A 27,111-nucleotide genomic window follows, 5' to 3' on the forward strand; every position below is an offset into this window, starting at 1 on the left:
ATTACATTAGTACCCAGTTATAAAGTACTTCTGCGTGTTTTACTGAAGCAGTCTGACTGAAGTACCTGTCTAAGAAGACAACAGCAGTGCCACACCTGGAATTTAACACACAACCTTCTAGTTATAAACCTAGAGCCCTAACCACTGTTCCACACCACCACTGAAAGGTCTGTTTGCATCCTATTTAAAGGATGAAGGAGTCTACAATATATTTTTATTATTTCACTGCCACTTAAATGTTCTGCAATATTTTTTTCTTTCTAGTAAATAATTTTGGCCCCATCAGTTAACACTGAAAGTGTTTAATTTGTTCTCTACCTGCTTCTAAACTTCAAATTCCTATTATTTATTATCTTTAATTACTGTATGTTTCAAATTCTATATTGCTCTGTCATCTCTTTTCCCTTATTGGTTTTCTTAATTATAAAACTGCATGTATGATTACCTTTTAGTTTAGTTCACATAACAAAATCATTTGAACCCTTGAAAAATGATCATATCTTTGATGTGACATGTTGACGATTTGCTCATGTTTTTTTCAGTGGTGAAGAAAAACCTATTGTAATGTGAAAGACATACAGACATGCAACAGTTGCAATAACTAAGAAATGCAAATCCTCAGACGCAGCTGTGCTTGGAAAGGTGAAAAATGTTCTTGCTGTAATATTATTATTGATATTGGTATTGGTATTGGTATTGTTGATCAGTATTGGACAGCCTGGATGATGACACATAAAAGGGAGAACAGTATAGAAATAGGAGCAGCTTGTATTGCACCAGCTATTCCTCGTTTGACTAGTCTGATCTTTACAAAAGGCTCAGACCAGGTCGATACCTGCATAATAGGGTTCATTCCATCTGAAACTCTTACAGTAACCAATCACGCAACCCATGACCAGTCATGTGACCCAGATGGTTTGCAATTCCTTTCAAGCCACAGAAGGTTCCTCCTCCATAAGAATCTCACAGTGATGAACCTGTTACTCTCACACCCCACAGTCTCCCTCACAAAATGCCATTACATTCCCAAACCCACTGTTTCATAATCTCATTCCAAATTGAACCCATCACATTCCTACATGCACCAGATTCCACAAATTCTCACTCCCAGACCAATTATCCAACCACGTCCCTTTCCCTTCAGTATTTCAAGTTCCCTCACACACCGACCCATGCTCACTTTTGAGAAGCCTCCCAAAGTAATAATAATAATTATAATAATTTTCTACACTTATATAGCGCTTTTTCTGGACACTCCACTCAAAGCGCTTTACAGGTAATGGGGACTCCCCTCCACCACCACCAATGTGCAGCATCCACCTGGATGATGCGACGGCAGCCATAGTGCGCCAGAACACTCACCACACATCAGCTATCAGTGGGGAGGAGAGCAGAGTAATGAAGCCAATTCACAGAGGGGGATTGTTAGGAGGCCATGATTGATAACAGCCGATGGGGAAATTTGGCCAGGATTCCGGGGTTACACCCCTACTCTTTTCGAGAAACACCCTGGGATTTTTAATGACCACAGAGAGTCAGGACCTCGGTTTTACGTCTCATCCGAAGGACGGCGCCTGTTTACAGTATAGTGTCCCCGTCACTACACTGGGGCATTAGGACCCACATGAGCCGCAGGGTGAGCGCCCCCTGCTGGCCCCACTAACGCCTCTTCCAGCAGCAACCTTAGTTTTTCCCAGGAGGTCTCCCATCCAGGTACTGACCAGGCTCACACCTGCTTAGCTTCTGTGGGTTGCCAGTTGTGAGTTGCAGGGTGATATGGCTGTATTCTCTTGTGCGCGTTTCTAACCACTTTGACTGATTTCCCGGTTCCCAATCTTTGCTCCTGCCTTTTTGACCACGCTCTCTGGATTTTCTTTTTCGGATTGTCTTGGTTATCGTACTCATTGCTTCTCCAATCGACCAAGCCCCTGGATTACGTGTTTTGGATTCTCCCTGTGCTACTCCACATTCTGCAGGATTCGCGGTTACGCATAAGGATCCTCCTATTCTACCGATCGGTTCCCTGACAGTTACTCCAGTCTGGGTCACCTCAATGGAAAATCTCTTTGGAAGAGTTCTTGGTGGCATTCGCCTCTATGGACCACAAGTTCCAAAGCACAATATGAGTCTAAGGAAACACTACGAAGTGGAAGGTAATGTCCTTCAGATGAGATTGTAAACCAAGGTCTTAAGATGCGCCTCATATGGATTTTAACTCAAATGTCTTAGCTGATCCAATTCTTAGTTTCTCATTCTGGTTCACTAAGATCTCCTCTGCGACTACGTGAGGGTTGATAAGTGTTCACTTCACTGTTCACTGAGGCTCCAACTGTGTGTAAAATGGCTTGGGATTCTGTGGCTGATGAACGTCGTTGAAAACGAAAGCAACAAAATTAATATTAAAGGAGCTAAAGAAACCGAATGAAAAGGCAAGCCTGAATTTATTTAAAATATTATTCAGGATGAAAGACGGCAAACGTTTTTTTTTCCGTAGACTTGTGAACAAACATCTCAGCCATGTTCTTGAACCCACCACACAAGCTTGAGTAAATGTAGATTATTAAGCACACAATTAAGTTGTGGAAAATGAACTGTACTTCATTCAATTGTGATTCACTTTCCAGAATCTCAAGTTTAACCGAGACTCAGTGTTTTATTAATATCACTTACACGCCTTCATATCAGAGGGTGTTCTCAGTGGTATGATTAAATCTATTCTGTTTGACTTGAGAATTCATTAACACTGCCCTGTACTGTTATGTTATTTACTTATCGGTGACTGATCTTTTTTTTTCTTTCACTGCTTTGTGTTATGGCTCTTGATGTCAGCTCTTGCCATATTAATTATGATAAGGTGTTGATAAGGTATGTTTGCAGCAAATGCCATAGGGTCAAGTGACAACATTGTGATCTGCCAAAACTCAGTCAAATTTACAGCATTTTATTTGCAAACTGCTTGCTTTGATATGGGATCCTTGTGATGAATGAAGAGTTAAGCTATAAGACACACATCACATTTTGTATTTTGTGCAACATTCGTGTGCGGCACTTGGCCAGGTAGGCACTGGAAAAACATAATTTGTTCACAGCTGACCTACCTACTGTAGTTATTATAACATGCAAATGATGCGTACGAAACTATCAATGAACAAGAGGCATTCAAAGCCATCATCCTGCTGTCATCAACATTCTGAATACTGATATTAGAAAAAATGACAACACAAATTTAAGATGGCATTCTTGATCCATGGCGTGCAAAGAATGTATACATATGTCAATTGCAATACCTTTCTGTAAGTATTTTTAACTTCACTTATTTCAACTAAGGAACTTTGGTTATGGTGCCATTCATAACAAACAAGACTTAAAAAGAGCATTGAGCTGGAGTCAACAGCCTAATGGAGGAGGAAAACTATAGAACGTTCTCTTCATGTTCTAAGGTAAAGACTGAAATCAACAGTACAGTACATCCCAAGGGAAGCAAACTGTACTGCTCATTTGAGAAATGAGTTGGGTCATGGACATTCTGCCTCTTACTACTTTGAGCCAGTATTTAATTCAGCATGTTTTGCAACATAACTTTAAGACTACCAAACCACGCTTGAATACAGTATATAATGAATGCTTCTAGTTTGTGTAATACTGTACAGTAGGTCACTAAGTAAAGTTTGAAGAAAACACATGATGAAGTATTGAAATACTCCACCTCAGAGGACATTAAGTTCTTTATAACACTGAATCTGAGAGGTACTAAGTGATAATTATATTTAGAGATTTGTTCAAGTTTTGGTTAAAAAATATTCTATACAGTATATATAATTTGTTGATATACAGTGAAAAAAATAATTGTGATATCTGGAATTCACCTATTTTAAAGAGACCTTGCCCACAGACTGAAGGCAAACCACAGTACAATAATTCATAACTCTCGAGTCTGAGTACAAGTAATGATTAGCAAATGGAGTTTATTGGCAATTGCAGACACTGCAAGGAAACACTACACATTGAATGCATACAACAAACTTGCATGATGTTGTTTTTTTCTTCTGCACGGTGAGCCAGCTCCTTAGAAACAGCAAGCTTTTCTGAAATGTATTCTGCTCTCATTCTTTTAGGCTGTAGCGGCAGTGTGCTCTTAACCTTGTGTGTAGACTCTGGAAAATAACTTTTGACTACTGGGCCTAATTAATGCCTCCTCCCTGACCTATGCATCTCGCTCTCATCAGAAATCTAACACAGGAGCTGATTCAACATGAGCTACATACCAGGCAGGACCTGTAACTAATGAATGCTAATGAATAATAATTACAGGCTCTTTGGCACCCAGACACACTGCAGGGACAAATGCTAATATGTTTAAAATGTATACTGGAAGAATTGACTAGCAGGCTTATGATGCATTTGGTAAGCCATGGAGGCATAATTCAAGGTGAAAGAAGAAAAAATTGTGTACCTGGGTTTAAAACCATCGTTGCAAAATCCAAGGCGAATTGAACCATTTCTCATGAAGATGCACTATAATGTAAATCTCACAAATCTGCGCGTCAACAAATGTACTACTCGACATGACAGTACAGTAGCTGTTAACTGTAACATATTTAATTGGCATCGTTAGAGTCTACGGCTTAAGACTTTGTTGTTTTCAAAGTGCACTTTTCTGATCGCTTTTGCACTCGTTCTCCACAGCGAGGAAATTAAACTTCTCTTTTCCTTTTTTTTCCCTGCTGTTTATTCTTTTGATCTATGTGTACATTATGTGGAGCACTTTGAATTTCAATTTCACTGTCATGTAACTCTTTTCATCAGGCTGACTGTTACAGTTCTAATAATATTCAACTTTAAAGTCACTACGGAATGTTAATTAGATTCTTTTTTAATTAATATGTCCCCGCAGGTTTCAATATAAAATCATTTGAACACTGGAGCTTGCACTTTGAGCTCTGAAATCTTCAAATGAAATCACACTCAGATTCAAAAGCATGGTGGTACAGTATGCAGGAACAGTGTACATATGTAACATATGCATATGTATATATACAGCCTGTATACAGTATGCCTATACATGTCATGTCATGTCATTTGCCAAACTGCTTTATAACATACGGTGTCGCGGGAAGCCAGAGCCTACCCAGCAAGCAACAAGCGCAAGGCAGGGTACACCCTGGAGGGGACGCCAGTCCATCGCAGGACAAGTGCAAACTAATCGATTTGGAGGCCACGGTAAAGGCCAAGGGGAGAAATTTGGCCTGGACACCAGGATAACTCCCTACTCTTATCGAGAAATACCCGGGGATCTTTAATGACCACTGAGAGTCAGGGCCTCAGTTTAACATCTCATACGAAAAACGGCCCCCACTACAGTATAGTGTCCCTACCACTATCACTTGATCTCAGTAGTGAATGTACTCCTATGTAGTTTCGACTTAGGTCCTTCAGTTTGTGTTTCACAGTTCATTCTGAAGAAATCCACAGGGTTGACTTTGTCAAACTCTTGTATCAGGTCTGCTCCTGATCTTCTGTGTGTCAAGTATAAAAATGTTCAGCTCCTTCAGCCTGTCAGTGCTGGACATTCCCTTCAGCTCCAGAATGTATCTGGTTGCTCTTCTCTGGACTGATTTCAGAGCAGCAACATCTTTTCTAGAACACAGCGATCGAAATTGTACACAATATACTAGATGAGGTCTTATTAGTACAATTTTCACATAACATCCTTTGATGCTAATTCTGTGGTTTTAACTACTGTATATATCCTTACATTTTATTGGACTTTTTATTGGTGTTGTCTAATTGTCTAAATAACAATAGATATTGCATGCAATGTTAATCAGTTTAAGCAGTTTCAGAATATGTGGATTAAAATTCTATAATAATAACATGGTTTTATTCATATATGAAACCAGTACTGGCTGCCAATAATGTTTGACATCAGACAGTCTGTTCTCTGTTTTGCTATAAGGAACAATGTTTTTTAAAGGGAAGTAGACAAGATTCTAACTTTCATACTAATCCTCTTTTCAGCTTGCTTCCTTTCTTCAAAAACTGCCATTTTCACAGAAGATCTAAAATGAAAACAATCTGCTGTCAAAAGAGACATGTTATCCTAAATTCCACACCTCTTCTCAGTCTTTCCTCTTGGATTTTCCCATCATCCGTAGAGGCATTGCCAACCAGACAGTAGCAGAGACTTTCACGTGTCTGAGTCGGTCACTGAGTACTCAAATGATAATTCAGTAGATGTAGATGAGCTCATTTCATATATTTTGGATAAAAATTACAATCATGACCAGGGTAGGTCCTCAGACTGGTTTATTTTTACCATTTATCTGCCCCCTCAATGTATTTATTTCAATTGCCATTTTATTTCCATTTTCTAGAACAAATAAATGTCGCTATATGAATTTAGCCGTTATTTATCAAAGTCAATATAACACACTCATGTAAAATGTGTACACCGCTGAATTATACAATTCTGTATTCTGGTATGAGAGAGAGATAAGAGAGATCACTTTATTAGAATATAAGGAATTCATCTTTTTGCATACCTCAGCTTGCTCTCCATGAGACACAGACACACAGAGAAGCTTGGGGTCAGAGCACAAGGTCAGCCATTGTACAGCACCCCTGGAGCAGTTGGGGTTAAGGGCCTTAGTCAGGGGCCCAATGGAGTAGGATTCCTCTGCCAGCTGTGGGATTTGAACTGGCAACTTTCCAGCCACAGGTGCAGATCCTTAGCCACAGAGCCATCCATTGTAGTCCTGTGCAATTGTATTTATTATTACACAAACATGAAGAAATAGCATATAGTTCAGTCAGAGTACAAGCTACAATAACAACTAAGCTACTGTACATAACAAAAGGATAAACCTAAGCAATTAAAGTGTTCTCTCTTTGGCCTTGTGTTCACACTTCAGGTTGGTGCACATATTTCAACATCTCATCTGGATCAGGTCTGACTGGCTAGTTGCAATCCTGGGCAGAAGGACACTGTAACTGCCTCTCCTCTTCACACAGGTGACAAAACCTCCGGTTCAGTTTGAGAAGACTGATTTGGTCTCTACTGCATTCAGTAGGCTGGGCTGAGGATATGCTCTGAAGGCTTTCTTGGATTTTGTTTCTCGACAGGACATGGACCTTTTCATTCCGCCGTTGCCCTTTCCTCTGTCTGTCCTTTGTCCGAGGAGATTTGACACCTCCCTTACTTTCAAGGATGGAGGACTTTGAGGAGATCCCAACCAACAAACAAGGTTCTGTGTTCATGGGCCCAGCAGACCTGCTCCTGGAAGATCTTCCCATTTTGCTCAAGAGAGCAGAAGAAACAATACAGATGCCTTGGCAAGAGCAAGGATTCTCTCACTTTCCCCAGGTAGCCCCTTTCAATCCTTCCTCTAGCAGATGCAGTCATCTGGGAAGTTAAAGATTCATAAGCCCCGCAAGTCTAATGGTCTCGCTCCTCGCCTGAAAATGATGTATTGAAGTACTGGTATCTAAGCATTACTGAATGTCTTGTCCCTGTTGGCACTTCTTTGGCATCAGATGCTGAAAATCATGAGTGAGAAGGACAGTGTACCCCTAATAGCCTTTCACAGGATGCGAGGAACGTAGTTTCCATTACTAGCCCATCTCCTGGGAAGACCTCCCCCCCAGCTGGTCCTACTGCTGTGTGACCTCCTTCATGCTTAAGTTCCTCTGAGCCTTCAGCACAAGCCGGGATCCTGCAGTGCACAGGTTTTGGTACTGGCCTAACACTATGCTCTCCTCCTCAAAATTATTCAGCACGTGTGGCTTGTTCCAAGCCAGGATTCAATCACCTTCTCTCAGACTCATTTCCAGAATCCAGCAACAAAGAATCCCCTCCAAAGAGCGGTGGATTCCACTATGCCAAAGGGCTGGTCCCCTGTGACAGGAGATTTCAACACTACTGGGTGTCCTAGGGGATACATCACCCTTAAAGGCTCCCAGTCGAGTTCTGCTAAGCAAGGTATCTATTTCAGCTGAATTGATGACATTTTCTCTGCATTTCTCAGGTAAAATGTAAATCTTTTGGACCACTGCAAAGTTCCTGTATAATTTAATGAAAGTAATTCTAAATGTTGAACAGTATACAGTAGTTGTAGCAAAGGAAAGTTGCGGAAAATATTTATTTCCTTTTTGAACTAAGACTGAATTTTACATGGATGTTATTTGGAGACAGAAAAACTGAGGTGAACTTGTTACAAAGAGCTCTTTAGGTCAAACTAATGAATACTAGGTTACGTTTTGCTTCTGTGCATTTTTCATTCTAAATGAAGCGCCAGACATTTAAGGAATAGCCATGTAAGCAGAGAAATAAAAAATAGTGTTCGGGGAATGTTTTATGCTGTGTACCGTAATATTTCTGTATGTGGAGGAGATTTTGAAAGGCTTCCCCCATTACAAAGCTCCACATATCACAAAAGAGATTCCTTGGTTAACGAAGAAAGTCAAAACTGCATATTTATATGAGGATAGGGGTTCTGCTCATGATCTCTCTACGAGCAAGCCTCTTTTTCTCTCGGATGAACATGAACATTGCTATTTAGGGAAAAGAAAAAAATATATTTTGTATTTATTATACTTTAAAATGAAGTAAATCATATCTGCTCTAGAGGTAATTAATAAGGGAAAATCTTGAATTAAAGATGTAAATCTTGACACTTTGGCAGGGGGCCGGTAAGGGACAGTAGTCTCCAAGGTCTGAATTATTCTTAGCGTAGACCAATTAACACCATGTATCTTCTTTTATGTTAACTTCAATTAAGGCTCTTTACAATTTTTTAAGTTCTTTTCTTCTTTATAGTTGGAGAATGTCAGAAACATAGATCAAAGCCGAATGCTTCAGTCCAAGCACCATAGGTAACACTGCTTTGCATAAGAATCTGCATATTGCAAAGGAGTTTTTTTTTCTTTCCATTTTGCATGAATTAAAAAGCAGAAGAGAAGCAGCGATGAGGACACATGCATATCACAGACCCACACAGCCTATGATATATTCAAAGCCTCCCATTCTCTACTACAAACTGTGCTCACTGCATTCAGGCATCTAAAGCCCCCATAGACCAACATTGAGTGCGGATAATAATTTATGGTTTTGTCATTTTTTTGTTTATTTGTTTCCTTTTTTAATAAATAGGCTATGACTTGGAATGGTTATTGTGTGCACATTAAATCCATTGAGGGAATTTACAAAAGGGTTTTTCTTTTCAAAACAATTGTTAGCCTTGTCTTTTATTAAGTGCAAAAATACATTTGCTGATGTAAAGACAAACAGGGTAGAAAAAATATAATAATATGATAACTGCTGGACTGATTACAGGCTTTATATTATTTACTTACTGTACATCATGTTCAGTTTGTTTTGTGGATGGAGACTCCAAATGTCACTTTCAGACTTTACAGTAAGTGATTTTTGCAGTGTTCATTTCCCCCCTGTTCTTTCTAAAATCGTCAATTTGCTTTAATTAAAAATTATATCCTGTTCATGTATAACAAGTCAAAGAAACAAAGAATGCTAACACTCTGGTTTTTTATAGCAGCCTTTTCTAGACTGCTGTTTTTCACCTCTGGAACGGCAGTCCTACATTTTATGATGTAAGGATTCAATTAAGACTTGACCAAGCTAGGAAATTACTGTATTAACCAGTTTCCTTCTGTTTCATGCTTTAGTCTTCAGGGGATAAAACTGATGAGCACATTTTTAATGGAGGGAATTAAAAAGACTGATTAATAACACTAAGTGTTTTCTGTATCATGTTCAAAATAAAACATACTGTATGTATTCAAGCTTTATAAGGTAACTTTGTGTAAGAAAAGTCTACAACCATATAGGCTCTTATTTTCTGTACCGGTGCTAAATGTAATCTTTTAATTTACATTTCTAAGCAAACAACGCATTTTCTTGAAAAGACTAACACTTTTTTCAATCACTGTACATCATTGGCTAATATTTTGCTTATGACTCATTTTACTCATGACCGAAGCTTTGAAAAGTTTTTGATTTGCATGCTTTAAAAACACCACAGAGAATTGAGCTTCAGATGTTCTTGCCTATTTTAAATAAGAAGACCTGTGTAAGGGGAAAAGGCATCAATATTCCGCCTGATCGGATGTTTAAACCAGCGTAAAGCAGACAGCCAACCAGTTTCTAAGGAGCAGCATTTTTTATTTTTTTAAGAAAATATAACCGCTATATATCAATAAATCAATGAAGCCATTTAAACGCACAATTGTGAAGATTCACTGTTTAGTGGTGTTCTGTTTGATGTATCATGTACCGTTTTCTTAACATTCCACTAAAAGGCCTCTTCAGATAAAGTAATGTTATTTAAAAAAGGTGTTGACACCCTAATTGTAAAGCTCACCTGTGTATTTAAAGACTGTCCCAACGACCACGCACAATACCGTGAACGACATCCACTTAAAAGAACTCTCCAAACTATATATCTATAATTAGCAATTACATATAGCTACATAAACATTTATTTTTGTATACAAATGTTTATTTTTCAGATTTTTAACCTATTCTAAAGTTTAGTAGAGAGCAACTTTTAACCTCTCCAATCCACTTTTCCAAGCATGTTTTTCTCCTAAATAAATATCTAACCTTCAGAAGATGCATCTGTGTACTTAAACAGTATTCACACTCGGTAAACGTTTACCAATATTTCATCTCCTCAGTTATAAATATTTTGATTGCTTCAAACCTTTATTTTATGAGCTTGCATATATTAAAAATATAAGAATGTTTCCACTTTTGTTTTTTTTCTTTGGCTAATGATAAAGTATGTGTTACATGTCTTGTTATCTTCAGTAATTCACATATATCTAGCTCCTTCAAGGAACTGATATCTTTCTATTGGAAAAATCATGTTTCATCACAGATCGCAGTTTTTACACATCGACTGCAAATGTATGCAATAAACGCTGATGTATATGGATCCACGTACTCTATAATTAACTTTTAAATTACAGCTAGATTTAAACAGACGTAGTATCAATGTTTTGGAAGTAACAGATTCACTGTGTGATACAAGGCGGACGCCACTGGAAATGGTTAATTAAGAAAAGTACAGTACTTGATACAATATATTGCATTAACCAACGGCCTTTAATATTTGTTCATGTTTAAACATCTTTAACGACTGGCGTAAACGTTGCAATGAATCATTAGTCACAGAAATAAAACAGATGTATTGGTAAAGTGCTAATTATTGCTTTTGTAGTTTTGTTTTTAAATACTACGTAAAATCCTTCAGTTTTTCAAGAGAACTCTTCCTCTCGCATTAACGGGGTCCAGATAAAAACAGGTCAGAAGCCATTTAAACGAATGTAGTACTGTAGTCACAGGTAATACCCCCATCTAGTGGGCAAACCGGATGTTAACAGTACTCCGACATACCACGTTTGTTCAATTAGTGTCCTCTTAAAAGTTCAAAAACTGCAGTGTAGTTTTAAATCATAAAAACGTTGACTACTGTTAGTAGTAGTAGCAATAGAACCATTGATCGTTACGTATTACTTTAACAAAAGTTATATAAAGTTATTTTTTTATCAAAGATTGCTTGTATCAAAAGGGATTGTTTTACTTAAAATATAAAAATCCCAGAAATAATAGACACTAGCATGTATACTTCTTAATAAATCTGAAGTAGTTCACCAGACTCTTAAGGAACAAGAGAGGGATAGTGATGCTGACCCAGCGTGTTCTTGAAGAAGACACCCTGGCATTGTCTCAACCAATTTCTGAATGAAAATGTTTAATCAATGTGATACTAAATAGCACACAATTTAGATGGGCTCAGATGGCCTCCTCTTATTTGTGAACAGTCTTATATTCAAAAACTTTGAATATTGAACATTAAACACGCAAGATAGATAGATATTTCATTGAAGATCTAAGCAAGGTGTAACATTTAGGCAAGAAATCCTGCGTTAGAAATCTAAAATAATAATAATGAATGACATACCTTTAGTAAAACATGAGAAAATAACAGAAAATATATAAATTTTAGAACTAAAGAGCTATAATTCAGCGAACTAATGTGAACCTCCATTATTGTTGTTGTTGTTGTTGTTGTTTTTATCCTCAGGGACACGAGAAGCTGTATCCAGTTGTCTGGTGCATTGGTTTTCAATGGTGTCCCCCTGGTCCCCTTGGGTTTGTAATCTAATGGATTTTCACATCTCCTGCCTGTCTTGGTGGTCAGTGCTCATCCCTTTTCCAGTGAGCACTGCCAGGGCTTAGACGTGACCTGATGTGGAAAGCTCATGTCCTTTTCAGTGCTTATGAAACACTAGCCTTTTCTTACGATAAATAAGCAAATGGAGTCCAAAATGTATTGCACCAATTCCGTACAAAATGTCTTTGAAATGCAATGGCTACCAGACATGGTCAGTTGCATAGAGGAGCAGAATGGCTTCCCTCCATTTGTCACCTTTCACAAATAATTGTAGCTTCGATTTTGTAGTTGTGTTCATCTAGCCACCTACACCTTTGAACACTTCGTTAACATTTGAAGAATGACCAGATCTTCCCAATTTGAGATGAAAATAGTTAATCTAGTCACAAGAGCCACAAGCAGACCCAAACATTTTGTAATTAATATGTAAGATGTTTACATCATGTGATGTCAAGATCTGAAGATCTGATTTCTTGAATGAAAACGTATTGTTGAACCAGAAAGGCTATGAAATCCTTTTTCTTTAATTGAATGTGCTTCTGATTCTTTGTCCCCAGGCACATGGATCTTTATTTCTGGGCAGAATCCAACCCATCGCTTGATGGATTTCATATGTGATGTCATTTTGATAGTTCAAGAAAAGTTAATTTAAAAAAAGGGGCGTCAGGCTATTTTAGTGGTCTGCAGGATAATAAATACATTAGCAATGGCAAATGAGAAAACATTCTATTTTTTTAGAATTAAGTGGCTCATCTTTCTTTATAGAGGTCAAGGGTAATGGAAGTTAGAGCAAAGCCCACTAAAGTAATTTGGGCTGGTCTTAAAACTGTTAATTGAGAAGTTACATTTCCAAACAATTTTAAATTGCTATTAGATAGAATTTCTATGTACCTGGTATTGTTTGTTTTTTCACTCATATGTCTATCTCTCTGCTTCTCCCGTCCCACAGAAATGAAAAATGCTTCACTTGATTAAAAATGTACATTTGCATTTTATTGTCAGTCAGTATTAGTGAAAGAAAATCAAATGCTGCAAGTTCAGTAATATTTTGTTTGGCCTATGATCATGAAGATAAATACATTTCAAAGACATTATTCATCCAAACATCCATGTACTAACCACTTTATCTAATATAGCGCCACAGAAAAACTGGTCTCGTGTGTTACAAAATCTGAGACTAGCACATCTTGAGAGTGAAACATTTACACACACATTGTCCAGATAATTAGTGAACACTTTGATTGTTATTATAATGGCGAGACTACTAAAACATATAATCAAATTATTGCCTTGAGAGACCTTAATTCCCTTACATGTGCGTATCCACAAAATATTATGTGTCCATGCATTCTTGTTTCTCATGATTGTTTCTTTTTGACTTCAGACTTTGATTCCTAAATGTAATATCATCACCGCATCCATCCTAGAGAGCTGTGCATCAGCAACTGTGGCTTTGTCATCCTGGATTGAACACGGACTGGTATTTTGCAAAACGTCTGAGCTGGAATTGAACTTTTAGGAGTATGCTGACTTTCTCTGCTCCTCTCTGTGAATGACTCTTGTCAACACATGTGAAATACTGTTTTCTGAAAGAATGACGCAGTGGATGTGTATCTTTTAAAAAGCCTTTTAAATGCCTCTAGGTTATATATATATACAGTATGAATAATAATTTGTCACACCCAAGAGTCTGAGAAGTATTTTATATATATATATGTGGAGGCTCTTGCCCTGTTGTTAAACAAGTAAACAAATGAATAATGAGATGCAGATGTACAGTATGCATGCAAGGCAACAGCATCACTACCTTGTGTCATGATGTCTTCTGATCTCAGAAGCTGTGTAAGGCTTGGTCTTGTCAGTACTGGGACGGAAGACCTCAAAGGAAAACTAGACTGTTGCTGGAACTGATGCTGGTGAGCTACTTTGAGACATAGTCTTGATATAAGTATCAATACTAGAATTTCCTAAGCAAGGGTTGAGTATAGGGGACACTGTGCTGTAATTGCCACCCTGCAGATTAGATATTAAAGATCATGACTACTTGGTTACTGTTTGTAACAGTAGTAGTGTTAAGCCTGGTGTATTTGTGAACTTCCACTGCAGACGTATTACAGTCTGGCCTTCCTAAAGTTTCCCCTTAATTCAACTGGATAAATGTCTCACTTCTCTTTCTGCAGGTGCAAACAAATAGCTACTGTGTGTCACCCAGGTAGGGCTGTACTTCACTGGTGAATGGGAGAGTCTCCTTCTATATGTAAAACACTTTGTGATGTTTTAGAGTGGAAAGCGCTATTCAATATAACATTATTAAGAAATTAGCTACTGAAATTCAGTGGTTTAATTTACACAATGGCTGGTATTTAGCCAAAACAAGTTGTATGTATTTGGACTAGCCTTTCTGATTTTAAAAAAACAAACAAAATAGCATACTTATAAATGACTTCCTTGAAGAAATTGAACAAAAAAAACGTTTTATGATTTTGTAAATCGAATGTGGGCTTTGTTGATTCTTTTTCATGGATGTAATTTTGTGAGACTGTGTACCAAATACACACTGCTTAAGGGTAGAGACTCCGGGGTTTGTGAGAGAGCACTTTGCTATTTATTGGACTTTGAATTACAGAGTGCATTTCAAAACCAGGAAGAAGTACAAAAAAGATTTTCGCAGGAGAAAAAACAATTTCCGAGAAGCCAAGTAATCAGCTAAAAAAGAAGTTGAGAGGAAAAAAATGCTTGTCATCCCTCATACTGAGATTCAACCCTGAAATTACATTTACTGTAATTTATACCTCCATTTCTGTGCGTATAACTGAAGGTATTTCATAGGACTTTCATTTAATCTTATTTAAGCTGTCGTTTTGTTGTTTAAATTTCACTTTATAACCAATTGTAGAAATGGAAAGACTTACGGTTTTGTTTGGTGTCTTTGGCAGAGGGCACATTTTCTAACTTTGTCAAGTAAGAATCTGTCATTGATCTGTCAGATTAAAAGAGTGACCCCTGAACTGTGTGTTCAAGACCGCTCTAACAAACCTCATTCCTTCTGATCGCAAGCTTTGAACTAAAGCTGTAAAAATATATAATTGAACATATGCACTACATTGATAAAACAGTGAGGCTTTTTTTAGAAGTAACTTCAATTTAATTTTGTTTTTGGTTTGTTGATTTAATTTTTAAAGATGATTTCAGTTTAAATCCTCTACAGTAGGACTTTGTACCAAGTGTACTGTATGTAACACTCCTTAGGAACTTAAGTAGAAGTGATTACATTGTCAGAGTAGTGTGCAAAATGAATAGTTTATACAGCAACAACAGGTTTTCTGCCATGACTAATTGGTTTGCAGCAAAAGCATACACTGCTGACTACAAAGGGACTTTGAAGACACAAAAAGTAAGGGCTAATCACCAAAACGTTAACACCATTATATCTGTCAGAGTTCAATCTTCTCTTTTCCTCGGTTAGGCAAAAATTCCTCTTATCCCAGTGAAGAGATGAACTGGTACAGTAGTTATAAAACTCTTATTTTAATTACATCAGGAGCCCTCAGTCCTCACAACAGCAAGATACTGCCCCGTTTGATTAGACACAGATCAGCTCTCTACCTAGATCCTTAGCATGTCTCATGTCTTTGGCCAACCAATCACCATCTGCTCTGTACAGAAAATTGCCAAAACATATTCTTGTACATTAAATTATCATTTCCGAGGGTTAGATAGATTACAACATTATTTGGCAAGTTTAAAACTTCCAGAAAAGAAGAAAGCTTGTCATTTAGCAATTTTTGTGTTATGGATGTAATTTATCAGAAGACACAGCATGATGCATCTGGTTTTGCAAGTGGAATAATTCACACATTGTTCCACAAAGACCACAGAAATCTTTGCTGCTCTACTTCACACCACTGATTGCAAGTAGAATTCTGACAACTGGCAGAAAGTCTACTGTATTACTGGAACAGTGAAGCCAAATCACATTTTGTAAATACTTACAGTAGGATTGCAATGTTTTATTTTTAGCAAGTAGCAAAACCTGCTACAGTATTTACAGTACTTATGAGCCAGAATGGAAGCTTGCAAGCTGACTGTGGATCTACAGTAGCTAGAACTCCCAGACAGACTTTAACACCCGTTGTTGTGCACTCGCGCAAAGACATCAGCTCTCCGGCTGCCGTAATGACCCAGCCCAGTGTGCTTTCAGTAACCCACTCAGGCAAAAAGGAAAAGGAGCCACCTGCATCGGCCCCCTTCATGCAAAGTACAACATGGCAAGGAAAGATGGCAGAATTTAGGCCAAGCAGCACATCCACAGCAGGATTCCACTTTTTTAAGTTCTAGAGTCTGAGATTTCAGCTTTCCGCTTTAGTATACACTCAACGTATTTCTCACAGTCTTCTTCAGACGAGTCCTTGTATCCTCGCCCTCCAGCAGGAAGCACCTAGTACTATACATGAATATGAGCATTTTCTTCACAATGAAATTTGTTGTTTAACTAATCCTGAAACATAGCAGCAACATCACAGGCCTTAAACAAATTAGTCCCTTTCCCATATTAGGACTGAATTATCATTGTTACAACGTGCCTTGTCTTTATTCCATTTTCCCATTTTGTTTTCATTTTTGTACATTTAATACTTCTTTCAGCTGTTACAGAATCAAATGTTATTTCCAACACGCATATACTATTGTACTTTTTTTTCCATTTTCCAGTTAGATAAACCAAAATGATCTGTGAAATAGAAAATACTTCATACTTCGTAAGGCGCTCATATTCTCAGTGCCCACCCCCAAACTCCCACGCATGCCCTGTAATTTTCTCTTCATATTTTTCATTTCAACCCCTCAGTTAAAGTCCTAAGTAAGAAAATGAATGAATTGATTTTACTGAAATCCAAAATAAAAACAACTAAACTGACCGAGTCATTTCCATGCCCTCAGCTGCAATGTACAAGGAGGTGTGTGGGGGGGGCTGTGCGATGTGATACAGCGAGGATTGCTTTGGTTTCCCACACTAAAGCCACTCAGACAAGATTAGAATCTCAAAGCAAATTCACAGATAAAATGTGTTTTTTTTTAAATGGCACTTTGCAATTTTGTAGATGCCATTTGTTTTCTTGGAAACAATTTCTAAGCAATGTCTTTTTTTCAAACTTCATGAAATAATTGAGCAAAAGTGGTTTAATAACTGGTCCCATTATCTCAAAAGCATGATGGTCTATCAACTACTAGGAACAGTTAATACATTAAAATAGCTCACAAATGGGAATAAATGAGCTTTGCTGCTCCAATTATGACCTCTGGAAATGTTAGGCCTTTATAATTTGATAAGAGTGTATATTATGAAACACAAGAGAACACTAAAAGGAAGTACGGTAATAAATTGTACTCACACCAGATGATCTAGACTCTTGAAAATAGCTCAAAGCACTACAATGAAATGTCTAAGCAAGGTATGAACTAAAGTTTACTTACATGAAGCTGAATATGGAGTTCACCCATTGATTCAGGGTCACAGGAGAGCTGGTGCCTATCCCAGCAAACTAAAGGGCACGAATCAGGATACACGCTAGATGGGCTGCCAAGCCATCACAGGGCAGGCAGAAATGCTCACACTCAAACCTATGGCCAGTTTTCCTAGAAGCCAGTTACCCTGACAATATGTTTTTGGCTTGTGAGAGGAAACCGAAGCACCCGGAGGAAACCTACGTGAACATGGGGAAAACATACAAACTCCATGCCAGTAACGACCCAGGTCCAGAATTTAAGCCAGGGACTCAGCACTGCGAGGCAGCAATGCTGACCAAAGTGGCATGTCTGCAAGAAAAACGGCCAACAGAGAAATGTGACAAAGGAACAAGGCACACAGACGGGAAGGATCCTCACAAATTCCGCAGCAGGAATTGTCTTGCGTACTCTGCGCTTAAAAATGATTGTATAAAAACAAGGAGATAGTCCATTTACATGTACATTTACAGTACTTTGGAACTGTGAAGAAAATTCAGTTCAAAATGAGATCATAGGATGCATGTTTTATCCCCACAGGAGCTGACTTTGGTGTTTGCTGCAAAATGCACAAACTCTACTGTACGTTACAGAACTTTATAAAGGAGAGAACTAAAATCTCTACTCGTCTTTGCTTTACTTGATAACCTGCCAGTTCCAAATGTCCAGTGGAGCAAAACGTATTCATCCTCTGCAGTTTGAGTCTTAAACAGGAAAAGGACAAAAAAGAAGGCCGAGGAGAACTGTACGTTGCAGGAATACTGCACGGTCCAGACGAAGGGATCTCTGGTTAAAGACGTGCAGATGAATCCAGCCATCATGGGTAGACTCATCTGCCTACCTTATTTCCATGTATGTAAAATCTGTAAAACAGAAAACACCCGTGAGAATCCTCATTGCTTGTGTCATTACAAAGACATAACAAGCTGGTTAGTTAAAAGAGAATAAACACAGAGAAAAATGGCGGAACAAATTCAAGTGGCACATGACCACTTTGTCAATAACATTGCAAGGCTAGAAACATAAATTTAAAGTTTATTTCTCACCACCAGTCATAATTGAAACCTGTCCTCCTTTTTTTTACAGTCATTATAACACAATTTACTATTGGGATTCCCTGAAAAGCTGATTTTCTTTATTGCTTAGAGCCAATCAAACAGTTAAAAACTTGATGTTGTATCACAGTATTCTAGAACTTCTTCACAACTTAAAATATGTTTGTTTCTAAGTGACTGGCTTCCACCTTCACTGCACACTTAAAAAGCTTAAAAAGAAGGGGAATACTTTATAAAGTTAGATTTTGAAGACATCTATAATAAATACACCTCACCCACTACTTACCACTATGGAATGTCCTTGTGATTAAATAGTTATGACATATTAAATGCAGTCAAAGTCCCCCTGTCCCCTGCCTTCAGTTATAACCAAAACCTGTTTTTATTTCTCCCAGTAACTCCATTTCAGGTGAGAAAAAGCATTTCCTTTCATTTAAAACAAAACAGTAGAATACCAAGGGAATTAATAACCAAGGTTTAAGATTCACAGCAGTAAAAGCATTTTTTAATTCTTCAGAATGAAAGAGGGAAGTGAAAAATGCAGTGTGCCTGGCACCTGGAGGGCAAGGGGGGTGCAGGGGTTTCGGGATATGTACTGACCGTTGGCTTGCAAGTTAACGTAATTTATCTTCATTTGAGCATGGGAAGTTCAATTACATGAAGAAATTTTGGAGCAGCGAATGGATTTTAAGCTTTGCAGTGCATTAATGATTTGGTGATTTAATGATTTACTGCCAGAGCACCTACAGAGACTGAAGTCACGTTAACAAGGGGCTCTTGCAATGTATGGTTGTATTATACTATGGCAAAGCGGCAGCCTAATTTCTTGTACCTGTGTTTTTAGTATAAGAGATGTCAACACTACCTGGGGGTTGTATTATTTATTTGCCTCTTCTCTTTCATAAATATATAATGAAAAGAGCTCTAAACACGTTTAAAGCAAACAAAACATGTTCTCTTTTTTGTCTTTAAAACAGAGGAATCTCAAATGGAAAGTACAAACTTCTGAGAGCGACTGAAGTATCTAATAAAAAACACAGCCATTCTCTCCCCCCCCCCATGACTCAATTTTGTTACCTGCATTATAAAGCCCCAAGTAGTCTGAAGGAGGTTTTTCGGATGATTTTTTCATTTTCTGGTATATATTTTTTAGAAGCACAAAAAAAATGAAAGGGGAGTACAAGGGGGATTGTTTATTGTGCAATTATGAAAGGTTTATGAGAAAGAGCTTTGTGTTCAGCTGTGGTATCCTGAATGACAGTTGCTGAGAAAAAAAAGAGATTAAAGATATCTTTAAAGATACCTTACCTTACTTCTTAACTTATTTTTATTGAAAATATTGCCATATAGTTACTGCATGAGTGAAAAGAGACCTTTAATGCACTATAGGATTTAAATCAGAGAAATGTTCTTAAAGAGGAAATCACAGCATTCTGTGAACAGGCAAATGGATACAGAATTTTTTCAGACTAAAGTTTAAATTATATAATGTATGAAGCATTCGTCCATATGCTTTTGGCCATGGGTAAAAAAGGACCCTTTGTATTTCTTTACAGATACATATTAACTCAGTTATACAGTAAGAATTACAAAAATGTCTCGCTTTCACATTTTACAGTATGTCCAGATTACCAGACACTCAAGACAGATCCTGTAATTTGACTTACTCTCTCTTTGTGTATGTACAGTCCAGAGGCATTAACCTGTATGTTTCTTCTCCTTCTAGATGTTTATGTCAAGATCACAACACTAACAAGTCACGCATGTCTACAGACAACAGCTAGTGAATGCCCTTTCACCTATAGACTACAGCTACTGACCTGGGGACAGCTGAGCTTTGCACTAAGCAAGTATGCCAATAATTAAAATAATAATAAAATAACATTTTATTTAAGAGCAGCAAGGATGCGGTATACCAAAATACAATTTGCATTCCATGTTGGCCACTTGACATAGGAACATTAGAAAGCTGTTTGGCACATCTAGCTTGTTTGATTTGTTTTAATTTATCTGAGGATTTTATCCAGCTGTTTCTAGAAAGAAGACAATATCAGTTTCTTTCATCCCTGTATACTGTACAAACTAAGTTTTTTTTAAACTAAGTCAAAGAATTCAGGTTCACATTTTTCTTAACATTACAAAGCATTTGGAGGCAAAGTGTTGTTTCAGAATCTTAATATTAATTACACAACCAGAGGAAGAACATGTTAGTTCCACACAGATGGCACCCCGGATCAGGAACTGAACCCTGGACTCCAGCAATGCTAACCACTGCACCATAGTGCCAACCCTGGGCTGAGTTGGCTATATACAAGCTGTGTTGTGTATTCCCATTCACACCAGCTCATACAGTACTGAATGTGGGAAATGAATCATATTTCTGAATTATATATTTTGTACAGAGCCCCAAAAAGGGCACTTATAATTAAGCAGGGCTTCGATAATTTGCCCTTTTTACAGGACTAATAATCAATACCAACTGATCCTATGGATATAAGACCCACATTGTTCCAGCCCTGCCCTGAAAAATACTAACTTTAACTCAAGCTTGGAAACATTTCCAAACTGTAGGTGGCCAATATTTTGGGGAAATATTTTCCCTGCCAAGATTAATGTTTCAAGTTCTTATTTAAATAGTGCAACCACTGCTGGAATAAAATGTGCTTAAGTTGGGAAAAATAATGTAATGCACAATTTAGAAATTGACCATTTTAAAGCAGCTTTTTAAAATTCAACTGATATACTGTACCATCAAATTCAACTACAAACTTCTCATTAAACCATTGAAACCAGTAGGCTCCTTAAATTGGTGCCAACTCATAATTACTTTTTTATTTTTCAAGGAGTTGTGTGCTTTAAGCATTAAGGCACTTTCCCTGAATTACAGCAATAGACTTCAACAGGTATTGTCCAAAATTAGTTAGTCCAGCTGATATGTGTGCAGGATAGTAAGTTTTATTGAGGAATAATTAAGGGTTACTCATAAATTATTATTTTCTTACTGTTTGAGGTGAGTTTTTTTGAGAGTGGAAATTCTTCAGTGACTAATAGACTGTCTGGAAGAACTAAGAAGGGGACTTACCCACACAATCAAAAACAACCAAGACATCTGACAGACCAGCATGCAGCAAAACCACAGCTTTTATTCTATGCAAGGTTTGTCTAATTGTTTTCTGATTAGCAATGAAACAGTCCTGACTCCATGTTGCTGGGACCACGCTTCTGTATGTGCAATGTGTAAAGTACAGTATGCATGTGCTTTTCATAAATTCGACACCTCACCTTTTACTTTACTCTACAGTCACACAGGAACACAGAGGGATTCCAGAGATAAATCCACCTGCCAAACCGGGCTTCCCTTCATTCACCTGCTGCTTCAGTTTTTTGAGAGTCATATTCGATGACTTATCAATGAACTTTATGACAGAGCTGCCCTTTTCTGTTACTTTCCCTAAAATGGTCTTAATCTAGCAAGAGCACCCCAATTTCTGTAAAAACTGTTAATCTGGGAATCACCAATCTGGGAAATGTGAAATTAAATACTATCACGGATGTCGGAAGGGACGAACCGTGGAATGGCAGGAGAGCGAGAAAGACCCTATGCGTAGCGGCGAGACAGGGGTTTGCCCAGGCTCAGCTGATCAGGAAATGCCGTATAGAAACCTATGCCCTCAGGTATCAGACATGGGGCGACCTGGTGCTAGGCGGGTTTCAGGACATCCGAACATCGATGCTGAGCGAGGAGCAGAGCAGAGGCAGGAAGTAAATAGGCTACACAACAAGACACACCAGAAAGACATGAATAATTGCAGGGAACTAGGAACAGGAGAGAAGAAGAGCACCCTCTAGGTGTACTGGGCATGACAATACTGTAGCATAAAACATAAGAAAGGTTAAAAACAAGTGGATAACTTTTTTCCCACCTTGTTCTTGATTACTACTGGCTCAGTTATTAAAAGACACTCCTAATTCTCGAAGGATCTCAAGGTTTCAACTTTAACATTGTGTTTGGGTGGTATTTCTTTACCCAACAACAATCATTCTTTGTTCAAAGAAACACACCCTCTTTTGGGAAATGAACTACCCCACAGATGAAAACCCCTTGAAACTCTCACTGGAAAGAATCCATTTAGAGTAGCAGCCCCTGGCATGCATGTCTCTGAAAAGTGGAAGGAAAACCACCCAGTAAAATCCATGCAAATATAGGCACAAGCAGCAAGCTCATGATTTCTTACTGTGAGGCAGTGTGGCTAACCACAATGCCACCATACCTCCCTGCAACACATTTTCTTCAATCTGTCTTGAGCCTATATACTGTGTACTTATTTATTCAAACATCACTGTACTGTACATGTTGCTGCTGGTTTCTTTCAAGAAATGGCTAAATGAGATTAAAGATCCATGAGGCGGCAGTGCCAACGGAGACACCATCTTGACACCCTGAAATCCACCTTTTGAAAAAAAAACCTTAATTCACTTGGCTTTTGTTTTTCTGAGCAAGGAAAGCATATAAATGAACTGCAAAATCTCACTTTCAGAAGAAATGGGGAAACTTTCATGTCACCACAGACAAACAAGCCACAGTCTTGTGGAAACAATGTCTTTGACTAGTAAAGGGTTTCCAGATCCCTGCCTCACTATAAAAAAGGGAATTTCTTGACAGCAGTGCAGCAAATTTAAAAAAAATGAGGTATAATTTTCATACTTCTAATATCAAGCAGCATGCATATCTGAAGGTCCGTCAACAATTACTTCTTCAGCATGCACCATAAATTGCATTGAGCACTCACAATGTCTTACTGCAGAAATGATGTAATTCACATTGGCAGCTTCACCGCAGATCAGACTAGCTCAGGTCTAAATTGAAACCTAGATTAATACTAGTTTGAGGTGAGCATTCTGCTTGATAAGTGTCGTCTTCTTCTTGCAATATGATGACGGATTACAATCAGCAGCACTGATACTGATACGCAACCTGTTTGACATTGAATAATACTTTCTTCCAATGGGTATAGCGGTTTTCACCTCAAAGCACTTTACACACCTGTGACAGAGCCCCCAGGGAGTCACACCACATGGTAGATCAGGTAAATAACTCAGAAGTTGCTTCAGTGATTGAACTAAGAAGGTACTAACTACCCAACCAGCTAGATGGGGTAAATCGTCTCCTCTCATTTACAACCTTTTGTACACTGTTCTTATTGAAAGGCAGGATTTGTAATTAATCAGATAATATACAGGTGTGGGGCAACACGGTGGCCCTGGATTAAATTCTAGACCTGGGATTCTATCTGTGTGGAGTTTGTATGTTTTCTCCATGTTCACATGGGTTTTCTCCAGGTGCTCTGGTTTCCTCTCACAGTCCAGAAACATACTGGTAGGTTAATTGGCTTCTGGGGAAAATGGCCCTGGTGTGAGTGTGTGCCTAGCTGTGTTAGTGTGTCTGCCTTGTGACTGCTTCTGGGGAAAATGGCCCTGGTGTGAGTGTGAATGGCATCCTGTCCAGGGCTTAACCAGCCTTGCACCTGCTGCTTGCTGGGATAGACTCTGGCTCCCCCGTGACCCTGAATTGGATAAAACGGTTAGAAAATGGAAGAAGGGATATACACGTATGAAGAACACTAGAGGAAAGCCGAACATAAAATATTCAGTGGTAAGAGGGATTATTGAATGTCACTTTCATTAGTGCGCTTAAATACATTCGTTTCAGTGTTTTGCTGTGATTGCAATTTTACAAAAATCCCCCCCTGTGCTCAGAATATAACAAATGTAAGAGTCCTCTACATAACTGATTTTAAAACATGGGAGAGAGAGAAAAAACTCTTACCTTTCTGTTGGTTCCTGTCGTAAAGTACTGTTTTTTCCAAAGGATAAAGCAAGGGAACCATATTGTCTGGGGTGACTCTTCTGTAACAGTCAATGAGTTGGTCCAAGCTCTCAAAAAATTCTGGCTTCACTGTGGGAGGTGTCTAGAATTTTATTTCAAAGGAAAGAAAATGAATTACTGTAGGCACAGAAGAGTCATCACAACTCGTGCATGGACAATTCGGATAAGATTATAGGGAAAAAGACAAATGCAATTGTCATGACACTAATGATAAACACTACACACAAAAGGGGTTCAGAAAATCTCAATATAGGACATTAAAACATTTAAAATAAAATAAAAACTATGTATCTGAATACTATAAAAGTGTTGTTTTGTAAAGAGAAAAATGTAATATAGTATATAAATATCTGAGATGGCCGTATAAACAACATTCAGATAAAAATGAAAAACCAAAATAAGAAATATTTGGCTACACAACAATATATGATATATTATTCATTATATAAATATGTTAATATAATTTAAATGTAAATTAGGAACATTTTAATTCTTGCTGAAAGGCATTTAGGACAAATGAGCATTGGAACCAATAGGATTTGTAGTGTTTTTAAGACGTGCGCTGGCATGTGTTCTTATATTGAAAAGATGCAGCACACATAAAATCCTCCTAAAATTGTGGAAGTGCATTTAAAATTGAGAACAGAAGGTTCTTTACCAAAAAGATTGCTGGAGTTTGGAATAAGCTATCCACCCATGTTGTTGTAGCCAAAACAGATGTTTCTTTCAAGAAACAGCAGGATGCGATCCTTTGATCAATAAACTACTAACTACCAAATGGTTTAGATGGACAAAATGACCTCCTCTCATTGGTAACCCTTCTTATGTCTTTATGTGCACTCATGAAAGAGTCAAAAGTGTGACTGTAGTTATTCATCAGAGAGATAAGATCAGTTAAAAATTATAAGGTCAAAGCATCACATGCAACAGAGGGAAATCAGTTCACTACCATTTGATCTGGTATTCTCAGGTGCCAACAGTTAAAAAAGAACCTGAAACAGTTTGTAATAACAGGATGTTTCACTTTTGCTGTGTGCCACTCATATCCAACATCTATTTAAAAACATATTCACCAGACATTAAGCAATCCACTTTATCTGTCCATCATTGTGATGTCTATATACAGTAGCAGCAAGAAGTATATTTGGGCGATACAGCTTAAACAGCATCAAAGTCGATGTTGATTTGGTGCATATCTGATTGAAAAATGAATTGTACTTGAAGCATTCCAGGTGTAGCTTTCTCTTCTAGGAATGTCTGAAAGGAGCGTGTTGAAAATTCAACACATAGAACTGACACCTCCAAAAAACAGGGTGTAAGGGACATGAGGATTGCAAGTGAATAATAGCTTATGGCTGGAGATGGAATCAAACACTTCTCTATGGTATGGGTTTCCATGGTGATGTTTATGATTCAGTGGAGAATGGGAAATGTACTTTTTTACACATAGTGCTTGGGAAGACTGCAACAGGAGGCACAGCCATGTTTTTGAAGCTGATATTCGGGTTTCTTTCAAGAATAGACTGGATAAGATCCTTGGATCCCTTATATATTCACACACCACATGGGCTGGATGGACTGAATGGCCTACTCTTGTTTGTAATCTTTCTTACATTCTTCTGGGACTGTAAAGTCTCTTACACAACCAAGTCCAGTATTTCTCCACCAGCGGTTGGGAGACACCTGGGAATCCTCAGAATTTGTCCAGGCGATCCCCACAAAGGGAAACTTTTCACCCCACATTCAGTAGCAAGTAAAATGAACATTCACACAGCTGATCTGACAGATCTTACACTTAGTCTGCAGTGGTGCCTTTCTCCTAATCAACCATATATGCATTCTTAGATATGACAATTCAAACTGATACAGAGACTTAGCAAGAATGGTCTCTTGAAAAGACCTCAATGAGAGAGAAGAGACTGAGAATGCCTAACTTACATACAGTGAGTAAAAGAAACTTTAATCCCTTGAGCTACGAAATGAACGAGTCTGTGTTCATGTGCATTTTGTGTAAAAAAGTAAGAATCCATAATTTCACATAACCTGGAAATGTCTTTGTATCTCTTTTGCTCTTACACACTGTGTAAGTCGCTGACCTCTTGCATGCTTCAAAAAAGTTTACTAAGCGACACCTAAAACCATATCATTTCAGAATGCAGTCACAGACAGCATGCCTAAACCACTTATTGCCTCTGACTTTAAAAACAGAGAGCATAGAATACGTCTTCAGATATATGTGGTAGAAGGTAATATCTACCCACAATATGAGTCAGTTATATCAAAGTAAAGGCTATCAAATGAAACCGAAGAGCCATAAATTGGTTCCAAATCCCTCAAAACAACTATAAAAATCTTAAATACTTTGATATAGGAAGAATAATCACTATGCATGTTTTCATTCACGACGTAGAAATATGAAACGGCAATGCCTCTGAAGTGACAGAAACTGAAGAATGTGTCACCTATTATATGC

General features: G+C 38.0%; 1 protein-coding gene across 2 annotated transcripts in view; it reads right to left on the bottom strand.

The window, feature by feature from the left end:
- The window catches only part of LOC148676210 (SH2 domain-containing protein 1A-like), a 64,210-nt gene that overhangs the window by 33,976 nt on the left and 3,123 nt on the right, over window positions 1-27,111 (bottom strand). The window contains exons 3-4 of one of the 2 annotated variants that reach the window (XM_088604928.1): window positions 24,579-24,720; window positions 13,166-18,559 (exon numbers count right to left, since the gene is read on the bottom strand). In XM_088604928.1, the coding sequence (XP_088461054.1) occupies window positions 18,534-18,559; window positions 24,579-24,720 (168 nt within the window). In that variant the 3' untranslated portion in view covers window positions 13,166-18,533. Of the gene's footprint in view, window positions 1-13,165; window positions 18,560-24,578; window positions 24,721-27,111 lie in introns of those variants that run through there. The other variant, XM_088604933.1, reaches the window with a different exon arrangement.

This window comes from Lepisosteus platostomus, chromosome 2 (genome assembly GCF_059453375.1).
Source record: "Lepisosteus platostomus isolate fLepPlt1 chromosome 2, fLepPlt1.hap1, whole genome shotgun sequence".
Taxonomy (NCBI): Eukaryota; Metazoa; Chordata; class Actinopteri; order Semionotiformes; family Lepisosteidae; genus Lepisosteus; species Lepisosteus platostomus.